The sequence below is a fragment of the Callorhinchus milii genome, unplaced genomic scaffold (assembly GCF_018977255.1).
Source record: "Callorhinchus milii isolate IMCB2004 unplaced genomic scaffold, IMCB_Cmil_1.0 Scaffold13, whole genome shotgun sequence".
NCBI lineage: Eukaryota > Metazoa > Chordata > Chondrichthyes > Chimaeriformes > Callorhinchidae > Callorhinchus > Callorhinchus milii.
Genome location: NW_024704754.1, coordinates 1,229,655 through 1,242,600, shown reverse-complemented (window position 1 = coordinate 1,242,600; position 12,946 = coordinate 1,229,655). Strand labels below are relative to the sequence as shown.

The 12,946-nt window shown below is 47.8% G+C and overlaps 1 protein-coding gene across 3 annotated transcripts in view; it reads right to left on the bottom strand.

Annotated features, from left to right (window-relative positions):
* Positions 1-8,748, bottom strand: part of klhl3 (kelch-like family member 3) — a 38,743-nt gene extending 29,995 nt beyond the window's left edge. Inside the window, exons 1-2 of one of the 3 annotated variants that reach the window (XM_042340077.1) lie at positions 8,726-8,748; positions 7,446-7,618 (exon numbers count right to left, since the gene is read on the bottom strand). In XM_042340077.1, the coding sequence (XP_042196011.1) occupies positions 7,446-7,495 (50 nt within the window). In that variant the 5' untranslated portion in view covers positions 7,496-7,618; positions 8,726-8,748. Of the gene's footprint in view, positions 1-5,807; positions 5,969-7,445; positions 7,619-7,991; positions 8,133-8,725 lie in introns of those variants that run through there. The other 2 variants (XM_042340076.1, XM_042340078.1) reach the window with 2 other exon arrangements.
* Positions 8,749-12,946: the final 4,198 nt, after the last annotated feature.

The following is a 12,946-nucleotide window of genomic DNA, read 5'->3' as shown; positions in this document are numbered from 1 at the left end:
TCTCCCCCAGTATCCTGGCCAGCAATCTCCCAGATAAAAATGGGTCATTCACTTCATGACTGTTTGTGGGGTTCGAGATGTTTCGGTGTCATGATAAGGGGGTGTATCAAATGCAAAGATTATTAACTCTGTCAAATGTGGAGCAAACATAGAGGGAGGTTCCTGGGACTCCAAGTGAAACTCATCATCTACTCATTAGCCACCAAATACCTTTCTCCTAATACAGCGTTAATGAGCTATCGATTACACCACACCATCTGGAGAAAACTAAATACCCATTATTTGGGCTGTAACCACCTTTGCTTCTGCATTCATTCATCTATACACACAAGGACACTCAGCAAGTTTTTTAGCATCGTTAATAATGAAAATGTGCCATCGGTTGCAAATCACAAAGTATTTTTGTGTTAATGAAATGGAAAAAAATGTTTTGAGAGCAGTCAGAGGCACAGTCAGCTCCCAGCATCTCACTTTGGAAAGGAGTCGAGAGTCTGCCCGAAGGAACAGTCACTGAACGGCTTCTCAGCTCTAAACTCTTTGTTGGCAGAGGAACAAACACAGGGGAACTCTAAACCATTGCCAATCTTAAGAGGAGACCAGAATGTGGGTCTGACTGACTGTCTGACTGACTGACTGCCTCCTGTGCTGAGTCGGGTGATCAGCCAATTGTGTTTTCAGCTTCAACGTCCAAGATACTTTAGTGAGAAAAACACATCACACATCGATGTCTTATTGGCACGGACTGCTCGCGTCGAAACAGTGTCACAGCTCTGAGAAGATCGTCGTACGATAGTCAACCCACTCACAGATAGCGACAAACGACGACTCGCATTTATATAGGATTCTTGACTTGAGGGCAGCATCCCGGAGCACTTAGAGATGTGTGTGATCCCAGTTAACAGGGCCCCATTTTCACACTGAATACGGAAAGCTCCCCCAGCTGTTCGGTTCTATGCAAAAGTTATTGCGTCGATCCTGACAGAGGCACACAACCGAAGTGAAGTTCACACTGCAATTTCTACATGCTCCTCAGGAAATGCTCTCGCCCGCAGAACACGGCTTGACTGTGCAGCGAAATTCCTGCAAAGTACTTTGAGATGTCCTTCTGACGTGTATCAAATGCAAGGATTATTACTGGTATCTCAACGCACATTAATTAATTATTAATTAACGCACCAGAGAGTTTTAAAGCCTTGCGCCCGATCGCCCTGAACAGCTCCTGATCTTAAATTGACTGTTTCAGACCGGTTTTTCCCAGAGAGATGGGCGTTGGGTGGGAGGGGAAAATATGAGTACGACAACTAACAATAAGGACTTCCGTGGAAGCTACTGAATCTGCACATCAGGTCACCTCCTGACTGGCAAAGGGAGCGTGATGCACAGAGAGCCGAAAGAGGGGTAGAAAATCACAGACACCGCACAGAACCGGTTTCACAGCTCTCGCCCCTCGCGCTAACCACTGAACTCTCGCCGTTTAATCAAACCCCGATCGTTGGAAAGTCACGGTAACGTTTTGAAACTGAATCCGTTTTGGTGTGTGTCGAGGCCCCTTTAAAACCAGAGCACCAGAAGTTTGGCTTCACACTGTTGTCAAGTGTTATTAGGATTAATTGATGGCCGACAATCTGAGCCAACATTTACAAGGGTATCGGGACCCAGAAGGGGGGAAAAAAAAGTACAAATTACACAGAACATTCAAGAAACTTTAAAGTATTGGAAAAACATCCTGTGTGATTCACTTTACAGCCTTTTTTTATTATTCTCGGCCACAAAAATAAAAGGGCCCGGAGACAGAAATCCTAAAACCACTCCAACTTTATCATTGACAAGAAGTTTAAAAACGTTTAAAAGTCTAAAAGACGTTCGTTCTCTTTTTGGACCACGCGGAACGAAAATAAAAATAGAACCTCAGTCGACTTCACGAGCAATTTTCTTTAAAACCAGAAGCAATTTAAACGATACTTGACGAATGAGTGCGCTGAAGTAATTGTGCGACAGGAATCCGTACAGAGACAGTGACAGAGGCACGAGGGGCTATTTCCTGATTGCTGCCCCTTTAAGCGACTCAGTATGAACAATCATCATAATAATAATCCTTGCGTTTGATACGGCGCCTCATCACACATTCGAGACGCCTCAAAGCGCTTCACAGGACATACAGTAAAAGTGAATTGACTGTTTATTTTGGGGACGAAACTCAGCAGCCGGTCGCGCACAGCATTGCGTCCCACAGGCGGTCGTGGTTTGAGTGAACACGTTTTTGTTTAAGGAAATATTACCCCCTCGGACAAGCGATCTGCCAATCGATTAATAACCAGGTCAAGTGCTCGGGGATGCTCTCCCGTGTGAAGTTCACTGTATAAATGCAAGTTGTTGTTGTTGTTGTTGTTGTTGTTGAGTGGGCTGCATCCCGGAACTGCACAGAGAAGGGCTGAGTGTTTCACATCACAGAAGTCAGCAGACTGATAATGAGCCACAACATACACAGTCACTCCACTTTACAGTATGTCCCGTGAAGCACTTTGAGACGTCTCAATGGCGAGATAAGGCCGTATATCAAACGCAGGGATCATTATTATTATTAGTGATTCATTCCCCGTTGCTAAAGTGGAAAAATTAACCAATTTCACCTAATTTACGGTTTGAAAGCTTCGCCCAGTGGGATGCTGCTCGGAAAATGTCAAAAAAAAAGTCAACTGCATGACTCAGCTGTTAATATCTGCTTTTTGGAAATGTGTTTGCCACCCCCACACAAGTTGTTTCCTTCTCCTAAAAGATGTATGTGGTAACACATTAATCATTGCTTCATCTAAAAGCATTGTTGGGAGTCCTGTGGCTCAGTGGTCAGAGCACTCGCCTCGCGAGCGAGAGGACCTGCGTTCGATTCCCGGACAGGGGGCGAAATGTTGGGCAAGTTTCCTTACTCCGCACACACACACACGCCTCTGGTTACCGGCAGTCAGTAGGAACAGTTAGTCGATTGGCGGATCGCTTTCTCTTCAAAAAAAAATAATAAAGTCATATCACATTCTCCACTCCCACTGGTGATTATTATCCGATTGATGGACAATACGGACAGGAATAAAGAAGGCGTCCTGATGATAAGATGGAGTAAGTCTGTGCACTCTAACGATATTGTATATCACACGGACTAGGCTGAGCATAAGGAACAAACAGATTGTGTCATTATTATACAGAAACAAGACTTCTGATATAGCTGCTCTCGTCCCACAAAAATAGTAATTTATTCAGAATGTGTCAATGTGTTTAGCAATGAAGAAACACAGTTGAGAATACATCAGAAACTGCGATCGGATATGGCAAATCCAATATAATTATTCATGTAATACACAATAAAAATAGTAATCATAACCCTTGCATTTGATATACCGCGTCGTCAAGACACGTCTCAAAGCACTTCACAGAACATGCTGTAAAGTGTAGTGACTGCGTATATTACGGGCGAAACACAACAGAAGCTCCTCAGTGAGTGTGACCCATGTGAGTGTGTAAGATCATGTGGTAGTTTTCGTGTTCCCCTCATTGAAAGGTTCTGTGAATCAGATGTGTATGAACGAACCTTCCAACGAGAGATCTGCGACTCGGACACCACCGATGACATATTGCACTTGTAACCAAAATAAGAGCCAGAAAGAAGAGTGTCAGTCAGAGCAAAGGGGCGTAACTCAAGGTGCATTTGACTGTTTGTTGGTGTCTGAACAAGTTGACTCCAGAGTAGCAGCAACTTGTATTTTGGGTTTGCACGCCACTCTTTTGCACGATTAATAGCCCTGCGACATTCTAAAATAAATAAATAATAATACGGTCACACAATCCACGACTGTTTGTGGGTCCCCTCTGAGCGCAACTGGCGGCCGCGTTCCACCCCCAAAACATACACAGTCCATTTTACTTTCCAGTGTATTCTGTGAACTGCAGCGCTTTGAGACGTCTCAAAGGTGTGATGAGGCGCTGCATGAAATGCAAGCGTTAAAGGGCTGGAGCTATTTTTCTGCTCACTTTAGCCCAGGTGTTGGGAAAGTTACGACAGCAGCTGGAGGGAGTGGACGCATCGATGATCAATTTCTCTGCAATTTCTGACGGTGGAGACAAGTAAAGACAAGACTGAGGGTTCGACTTGGTGCTGCCTAAAGAGGCTATGATTTCACTGGTTTTCCACTTGGCTGCCACTCTGTAAAACACTTTGCCGCTGATTTTCCACAGGCCGTTAAACCTGCCAGCACCCAGGAGCAACGGTAAACCCACACTGCGCAGTGGGTGGGTGGGTTTGCCGTTCGTTGGGGTTACAACGTAAAGGCTTTAAAATCTAACAATTCTCTCTCCCTCTCTTCCCCCCCGAGAATTGGTGAGAGAGTCCTGTGGATTATTATTGATGTATATGATGGAATTATTCAGCTCGTTCTACAGTACCTCAAGGGAAACAACAACACATGACATTTACCCGGAGCCTCTCATGTCAGGAGGACGTCCCAAAGCGCTGGACAGTCAGGGATTTGGACCCGAGCTGAGGGGGGGGGGTTGGGATCAGGAGGGGTGGAGGGTTGGGGAGGGTGGGGGTAGGAGGGTGACCGAAGGCGCGGTCGAAGAGGAGGGTCTTGAGACGAGAGATTTAGGTGACCGAATATACAGCATTAAGTGTTCTTTCCCACCCAGTTACAAACAGGAAGGGGACCAGGTGTGGGGGGGGGAGTGGCAGCTGGTGGATCCTAGAAGTTAGTTGGATGTCAGCAGCCAGTAAGCAATCAGGGGGGGAGAGAGAGAGAGAGAGAGAGAGCGCGAGGGAACCCCGTCCACTTCACCCTGACTGGGGAGATCATAACAGAGAACAGAGTGTCTGTGGGTGTGTGTGTGTCTGTGTGTTTGTGGGTGTGGGTGAGTGTGTGGGTCTGTGTTTGTGTGTGTGTGTGTGTGTGGGTGAGTGTGTGGGCCTGTGTTTGTGGGTGTGTGTGTGGGTGGGTGTGTGTGTATAACATTTCAACAACAACTGCAAAGACTGATAACGTCCTCAAATCTGCCCAAACGTCGCTTGACCTCAAAATCTGCTTTACGGTGTGTCCCGTGAAGCGCTTTGAGACGTCTCAGTGACGAGATAAGGCACCGCACCGAATGCAAGGACTGTTATTATTATTATTATTATTATTATTATAAAACCAAGCCGGGATCTGTCCACACCGGGCGCCAGAGTTTCGATCAGCCCCCCCAAAAAAAACACAAAGCAACACAACACCTTATAAAGTTTCCTGCCAATTTCTGCCAGGTTTACCCCGCAGGTCGCACATGCGTGTTGAGGGGACACGGTTGTTTTGGTCACCGACTTGCACCGGTTTAAAGGAGCCGAACATTATATACACACACACACACAAGAGTCCTGTCTTGAGTCCAGGAAAGAGGTGGAGGGGGAGAAAAGAAAGAGGGAAAAGGGGAGAGAGAAAGGGGGAAGAGGGGGAGAGAGGAGAGAGAGAGGGGGGGGAAGAGGGAGAGGGGGGAAGAGAGAGAGAAGGGGGAGAGGGAGAGGGGGGAAGAGAGAAAGAGGGGAAGGGAAGAGAGGGAGACAGAGAAAGAAGGGGAAGAGAGAGAGAGAGAGAGAGAGAGAATGCAGCAGAAAAGCGACCAAATCCGCCTTTCCGCGACTTCACAGAACAGTAACAGTGTAGCAATAACTGCAACAATGTAACACTGTGACCGTAACAGTGTAACAGTGTAACAATGACAGAGGCGGGAAATGGGGGGAATCGGTAACATTGTAGCGCTCAGAGTTACACTGTAACAGTCGGACTGTAACCTACCGCTCCCCCTCCGTGTCCATGGCCAGCGGTTGGCGGATGAGCAGCGACTGCGGAGCAGCGGGTCCGGGGCCGCATTCCCCTCCGCTCTAACCCGGTGCCCGGGGTCCAGCGCCCATCACCAGCGGCTCAGCCCCGACCCCCCACCCACACCCCCACCCACAGCCCCGACCCCCACCCCCACCCACAGCCCCGACCCCCCACCCACACCCCCACCCACAGCCCCGACCCCCCACCCCCACCCCCACCCCCACCCTCGGCCGCTCTCTCTGCACTGGGAACAGCCGCTGAAGCCGCTCAGGATCTTCTGCAGCTCCAACAGCAGCGCCTGTCCCCACCCACACGGTTACACTGTTGCTGAGCAGCGACTGAGCCCCAACACTACACCCCCACACCCCCCACTGCACCCCCACACCCCCCACTGCACCCCCACACCCCCACTACACCCCCACACCCCCCACTGCACCCCCACACCCCCACTGCACCCCCACACCCCCACTACACCCCCACACCCCCACTACACCCCCACACCCCCCACTGCACCCCCACACCCGCCACTGCACCCCCACACCCCCACTACACCCCACACCCCCACTGCCCCCACACCCCCACTGCACCCCCACACCCCCACTACACCCCCACTGCACCCCCACACCCGCCACTGCACCCCCCACTGCACCCCCACACCCCACTACCCCCCACTGCACCCCCACACCCCACTGCACCCCCACACCCCCACTGCACCCCCCACTGCACCCCCACACCCCCCACTGCACCCCCACACCCCCACTGCACCCCCACACCCCCACTGCACCCCCACACCCCCACTGCACCCCCACACCCCCACTGCACCCCCACACCCCCCACTGCACCCCCACACCCCCACTGCACCCCCACACCCCCCACTGCACCCCCACACCCCCCACTGCACCCCACCCCCCCACTGCACCCCCACCCCCCCACTGCACCCCCACACCCCCCACTGCACCCCCACACCCCCCACTACACCCCCACACCCCCCACTGCACCCCCACACCCCCCACTGCACCCCCACACCCCCCACTGCACCCCCACACCCCCACTGCACCCCCAAACCTCCCACTGCACCCCCACACCCCCACTACACCCCACACCACCCACTACACCCCAACACCCCACACTACAACACCCCACACTACACACCAACACCCCAACACCTCACACTACAACCCAACACCCCTACACTACACCCCCACAACGCACACTACACCCCCACACCCCACACTATACCCCCACACAACACCCCATACTACACCCCAACACCCCCACACTACACCCCAACACCCCCACACGACACCCCAACACCCCCACACTACAACCCAACATTACACCCAACACCCCACACTACACCACAACACACTACACCCCCACACACTACACCCCAACACACTACACCACAACACCCCACTCTACACCCCAACACACAACACTACAGTCCCACACACTACACCCTCGCACACTACACCCCAACACACTACACCCCAACACACACTACAGTCCCACACACTACACTACAGCCCAAAACACTACACTATAGCCCAGCCCCACACACTCCGCACAGCTCAGTACAGTACCTCCCAGCCCAGCTCCACTCCAACTCACCTGGTGTCACACCTTCTGCTTTGAGCTTGAGCGTCCTGTAGGCGTAGCATTGTTCTTCTTCTTCTTCTTCTTCTTCTTCTTCTTCTTCTTCTTCACCTCCTCCTCCTCCTCCTAATTCAACTCGGTTCCGCAACCAGAAGAGTTCCCTAAACTCTTGCAAATTGCACCCCCTCCTTTTTTAAAAAACACACACACAGAGACCACAATTGCACCCCTTTTCTCTGCAAATTCAATCCCTCCTAAAAAAAATGCCCCTCTTCCACTTCCCCCCCAAAAAAACAATTCCACATACACCGCCCCCCCAAAAAACACTCCGCTATCAGAAGAGTTTACTAAATCTCTGCAAATTGCGCCCCCTCCTAAAAAAAAACCCCCCGACTCCACCCCAAAAATCACTCCAGTTCCACACACTCCCCAAAAAACACCCACTCACTAACAGAAGAGTTTCTAAACCTCTGGAAATTCCGCCCCCTCCACTCAAAAAAAAAAACCCTTTGAAAAGGGCTGAAAGTAAGGCTTTTTTTTAATGTATTTGCATTTACTAACCAGTTATCAGTTGCCCCCACACTGTGCAAACGCCAAGTCAGCGCTTTACTTTTGGGCAGGTTCAAGGGCTGGGTTTAGCAAAGGCAAAGCAATTAAAATGCACCTTCCAACAAGTCAACTACCAACTAACTAACTAACTCTCTTTGGTGGCATAAATGGTTAAATGAGTTGTTCTCTCCCACAGAGAAACACCTTAGGGGTGGTGCTGAGCGCTGGGATTTTAAATAACAAAATAGAAGTGTTAAAAACACCAATGGTTTGTTCTTGGGACACTGGTGTTCTCTTGATTTTTACCCCTTGCATTTGATGCAGTGCCTTATATTATTTATGAAAACATCTCAAAGCATTTCGTTTTGGTACCAGAAAGTTGTCGTTTAGCATCTCTAACACCAACACCAGTTGCTGTCTTCAAGAGAGATGGGGTGATGAGAAAAATCAGGAGGGAAAAGTGTCAACTGCATGTTAAATAATAATAGTTCTTGCATCTGAAATAGGGCCTTTCATATTAAGAGGGCGTCAGTCTCAAAGCTTTACAAATGTAATTTTGTTGTGTTGTTTCACTGTGAAGTGTAACGACTGTGTGTTTTGTACACAAACATGTTGTGCACAACTATGTCCCATAACAAACAGCCTTGATGTAAATGATCAATTTTATGTGGTGGGTTTCTGGCTCGCACTGGGATCAACTTCCTTCTCTTTTTTTGAATAGCGCCGACAAGACCTTTAATATCTACCTGAACAAGCAGACGGGACCTCGGTTTAACGTCTCATCCAAAGGGTTGTACCTCCAACAATGAAGCATACCCCAGCACTGCAGTGGAACGTCATCCGTCAAGTCTACAAGAATTTTAATGCAAATAATAATCCATGCATTTGATACAGTGCCTTGTCACGTCATTGACACGATATACTGTAAAGTGAATTGACTGTGTATTTTGTGGGCGAAACGCGGCAGCCAATATGCGCACTGCAGCGTCCCCACAAACAGTGGTGGATTGAGTGACTAAATAATTTTTTTGGTGAAGGGATTATAACCCCCGGAAAAGAGATTTGCCAATCGACTGACAACCGGGTTACTAGTTACTATTAAGTAAACAGAGGCATACATAAAACAATGTAGCACCACCATCCTTCAAACTGTTTCTTGCTGGTCAAGGACTATTATTATTAATTTGATGCCAAAGAAACAAGTGAAAGAAACCATTTAAAATATTCAAAGTCATTCAGGGACCCAGCAGGCAGGCACATCAGATTTCAACCAGGAAAGATTGGAGACTGAGGGCAGAAGCCAAGGTAGATATCCTGAGCCAGGAAAGAGATTAGAGAGCTGAGTGAACAGAATATAGAAAATCACAGCAAAGGCAGATTGATAGAAAGGGGCAGAGACCAGGAGACTGAAGCAGAATGAAGCACAGCCAGGCAAGTGATCCGATAAACATCAGATAGCCACACAGAAAGAGTCACATCTATAGTGTATAATATTAATAATAATAATAATAATAATCCTTGCATTTGATATGGCGCCTTATCACATCTTCAAGAAAACAGCAACTTGCATTTATAGAGCGTCCTCTGTGCCGGGTGGCGTCCCAGAGCGCCTACAGACGTCTCAAAGCGCTTCGCGGAATGTACTGCAAAGTGAATTGACTGTGTATTTTGTGGGCGAAAGTCGGCGTACATTTAGTATAGAGAGCAAGCACAAGGCACAGCGCAAACAACGCGCAGATCAGAGTTGGAACAGAAGGCGAGCGCAGCTGAGAGAGACGGCGGGGACCGAATGCAACACAGCCAAGAGACAGATTACACAGCCAGACAGAAAGGGGTAGGAATAAAATGCACATGTTTTACTGTTCCTGTTTCTTAATATTCGTCAACACTAATTTGAAATTGTCAAATTGTACCGTGTCATCGTTACTTTCTTTTAATGAAGTATCTTGATTTGATACAACACAAATCTACTCAGAAACTACCGTTTGAACCCGCTCCCACAATCGCCAGTGAAATGGAAATTCATCTGCGTCTTATATTGAGGGGATTTGGATGAGGGAGGAATACTGACAGCGTCTGGGAGTGAATTCATCCGTAACCTTTAACGTCGTTCTGAAACACCAGAACAGACAGGCAAGGACTTCAGTTCAACACCTGGTATAAAGGCTGACGTCTCCAGTGAACCAGCACTCACATAGTGCATTGGAGTGTCAACTGAGATGATGAGCTCAAATTCTAGTGTGGGACTTGAACCCACAACCTTCGACGTACGTCCACTCAGAAACTTAGGCGGAGAATCGTTACGGGAACACGGGCACCGACATTAAAACAAGAAACGCTCCTTGTTTTAATGCTTTTTAAAAAATAATAATTTGGTCACTCAATCCACGGCTGTTTGTGGGGACGCTGCTGTGCGCAATTGGCTGCCGCGTTCGCCCACAAATATACAGTCAATTCACTTTACAGTGTGTTCTGTGAAGCGCTTTGGGACGTCCTCCCGACGTGAAAAGCGCTATATCAAATGCAAGGATTATTATTATTATTATTATTTCTCAGTTATTTTCTTTGATTTTTAATCTCTGAAGACAATTCAAACACATCTAAATCAAACGCGGCAAACTTGGGAGTCAATTGGACAGGAGAGAAATGGTACAATATATTTTGGTTCAGTTCAATCAGGTTTTATGTTAAGAGCACTTAATCACTCCGGTAACACAGGAACCAGCAGCCAAATGCTAATTGCATTTAACACCTCTTTTACAGCATAGCAGAAAAGTATCATTGGGAAATTTAAATATGAAATCCTCACCAAGGTGCTAAATTTAATCTCTTTATGTTAATAGCTCTATCTTGGCAATACTATGACTTTTATTTGCCTGAGGAGTGTTATCCCAGTTTCATTCAGGTTCCCTGTTCCATGGCCTTCAGGTCACTTACTTTTTATGTCCAGGTCGACTGTCAGGACAGCAATAATAATAATAATCCTCGCATTTGATACAGAGCCTTATCACATCTTCGAGACATCTCAAGGCGCTTCACAGGATACACTGTAAAGTGAATTGGCTGTGTATATTTGTAGTAGTCCTGGAATAAAAACAGAAGTGGCTGGGAACACTCAGCAGGTCAGGCAGCCTCCAGGAGAGAGGAAAGCGAATTAACCTTTCAGGTCGATGACCTTTCGTCAGTCCTGGAGTGGAGGGTGGAGGCAGAAAGGTAGAGTTGTCGAAGATACAATGTTATTTGTGGCTCTGGTCAGTATTGTGGACAGAGTGGACCGTGTGAGGCCGGGAATCAGTTGGATTATGGTGGAAGAGGAAGGAATAGAGCTGGGAGGTGACAACACATAATAATAATAATAATCCTTGCATTTGATATAGCGCTTTTCACGTCTTCCAGACGTCTCAAAGCGCTTCACAGAATAGACTGTAAAGTGAATTGACTGTATATTTGTGGGCGAAACACGGCAGCCAATTGCACTCAGCAGCGTCCCCACAAACAGCCGTGGATTGAAAATGACCAATTTTTTTATTGTTTTGTTTTGGGGGATTATTATTAGGTGTGTGGAGTAAGGAAACTTGCCCAAGGTTTCGCCCTCTGCCTTGGAGAAGGCAGGCAAAATACCTTGGAGAGGAGAAGCAGATGGAGAGGGGGAATAGTGAGAGCAGTTTTGAACAGTTGGAGCGCCATGAAAGGAGAGGAAAGAAATAGCCCAATATGTTTTGGTTCGAGCAGATTTTATTTTGACGTTTGCTGGTGGGAGGGGGAGAAGAAGTGACAGGTGGGTGAACAGGAGCTGTGTGGGAATGGGGTCCAGGGAGCAGATAATTGGTTTCAAGTGGGAACTGGAGACACATAGTGAATGGTACGAAGGGAGGGGGGGAGGGAGGGAGCTGAGTGCATCTTATTGATTTTGAGTACTCCACGAGCACCTTGGTTTTGGAGTGGGGTGAAGTCGAAGGAGTTATTGAGTAGCTCAGTAGACTTGATTGAGCAATATTGGCTGCCACATTTTGCCCACGAAATGCACAGTCACTGCACTTTACAGTGTATCCCGTGAAGCGCTTTGAGACGTCTCGAAGACGTGATAAGTCGCTATATCAAATGCGAGGATTGTTATTATCATTATTACATTGAGCCTAAATAGATATACAGAGCAGAAAGGCTTGAAAGTAAAGAATCATGATATTCCGGATTGTAAATCGAAATGAAAAGACTTTTCTTTTAAAAAAAAACGGAAAAGCACAAAATGAAAGGAGGCAAAGCTTTTAAAGCCAAGAAGGGAATCAGTGAGACTGGTGTGAAATAATAATAATAATAATAATAATAATCCTTGCTTGTGTTATAGAGCCTTATCACGTCATGGGGATATCTCAACAACAACAACAAGATTCCATTTATAGAGCGCTTTCTACATCGGGAGGACGTCCCAACAACAACAACAACAAGATTCCATTTATAAAGCGCCTTTCACGTCAGGAGGACGTCCCAAGGCGCTGTACAGTTGGGTCAGGACCCGAGCATTGGGGGGAAATGGTCAGGGTGAGGGGAGGGAAGGGAGGGAGCGAGGAGGGGGTAGAGAGTCGAGAGGGGAGCTGAAGGCACGGTCAAAGAGAAAGGTCTTGAGACCGGCCTTGAAGGAGGAAAGGGAGGAGGCGAGGCGGTGAAGGCACTGGGGGATGGAGTTCCAAAGCGCTTCACAGATTACATTGAAAGTGGATTGACTGTGCATTTCGTGGGCGAAATCAGGAAAAGGCAAACCAAATGTAAAACGTAGTGGTACCAATGTCACACTTGCTATTGTTAAATGATGGAACAGACTGCCATCTAGCGCATTGAACAGGAACTCGGTCGAAACTCACAAAGCGAAGGTGCTCCTGATTCAGTAGAAGATGGGTAGACCCTCCAGACCAAGACAGGAGGCAAGAGGCAAAGCTGGATGGTCTAAATGGCTTTTTCTCCATCCGAGT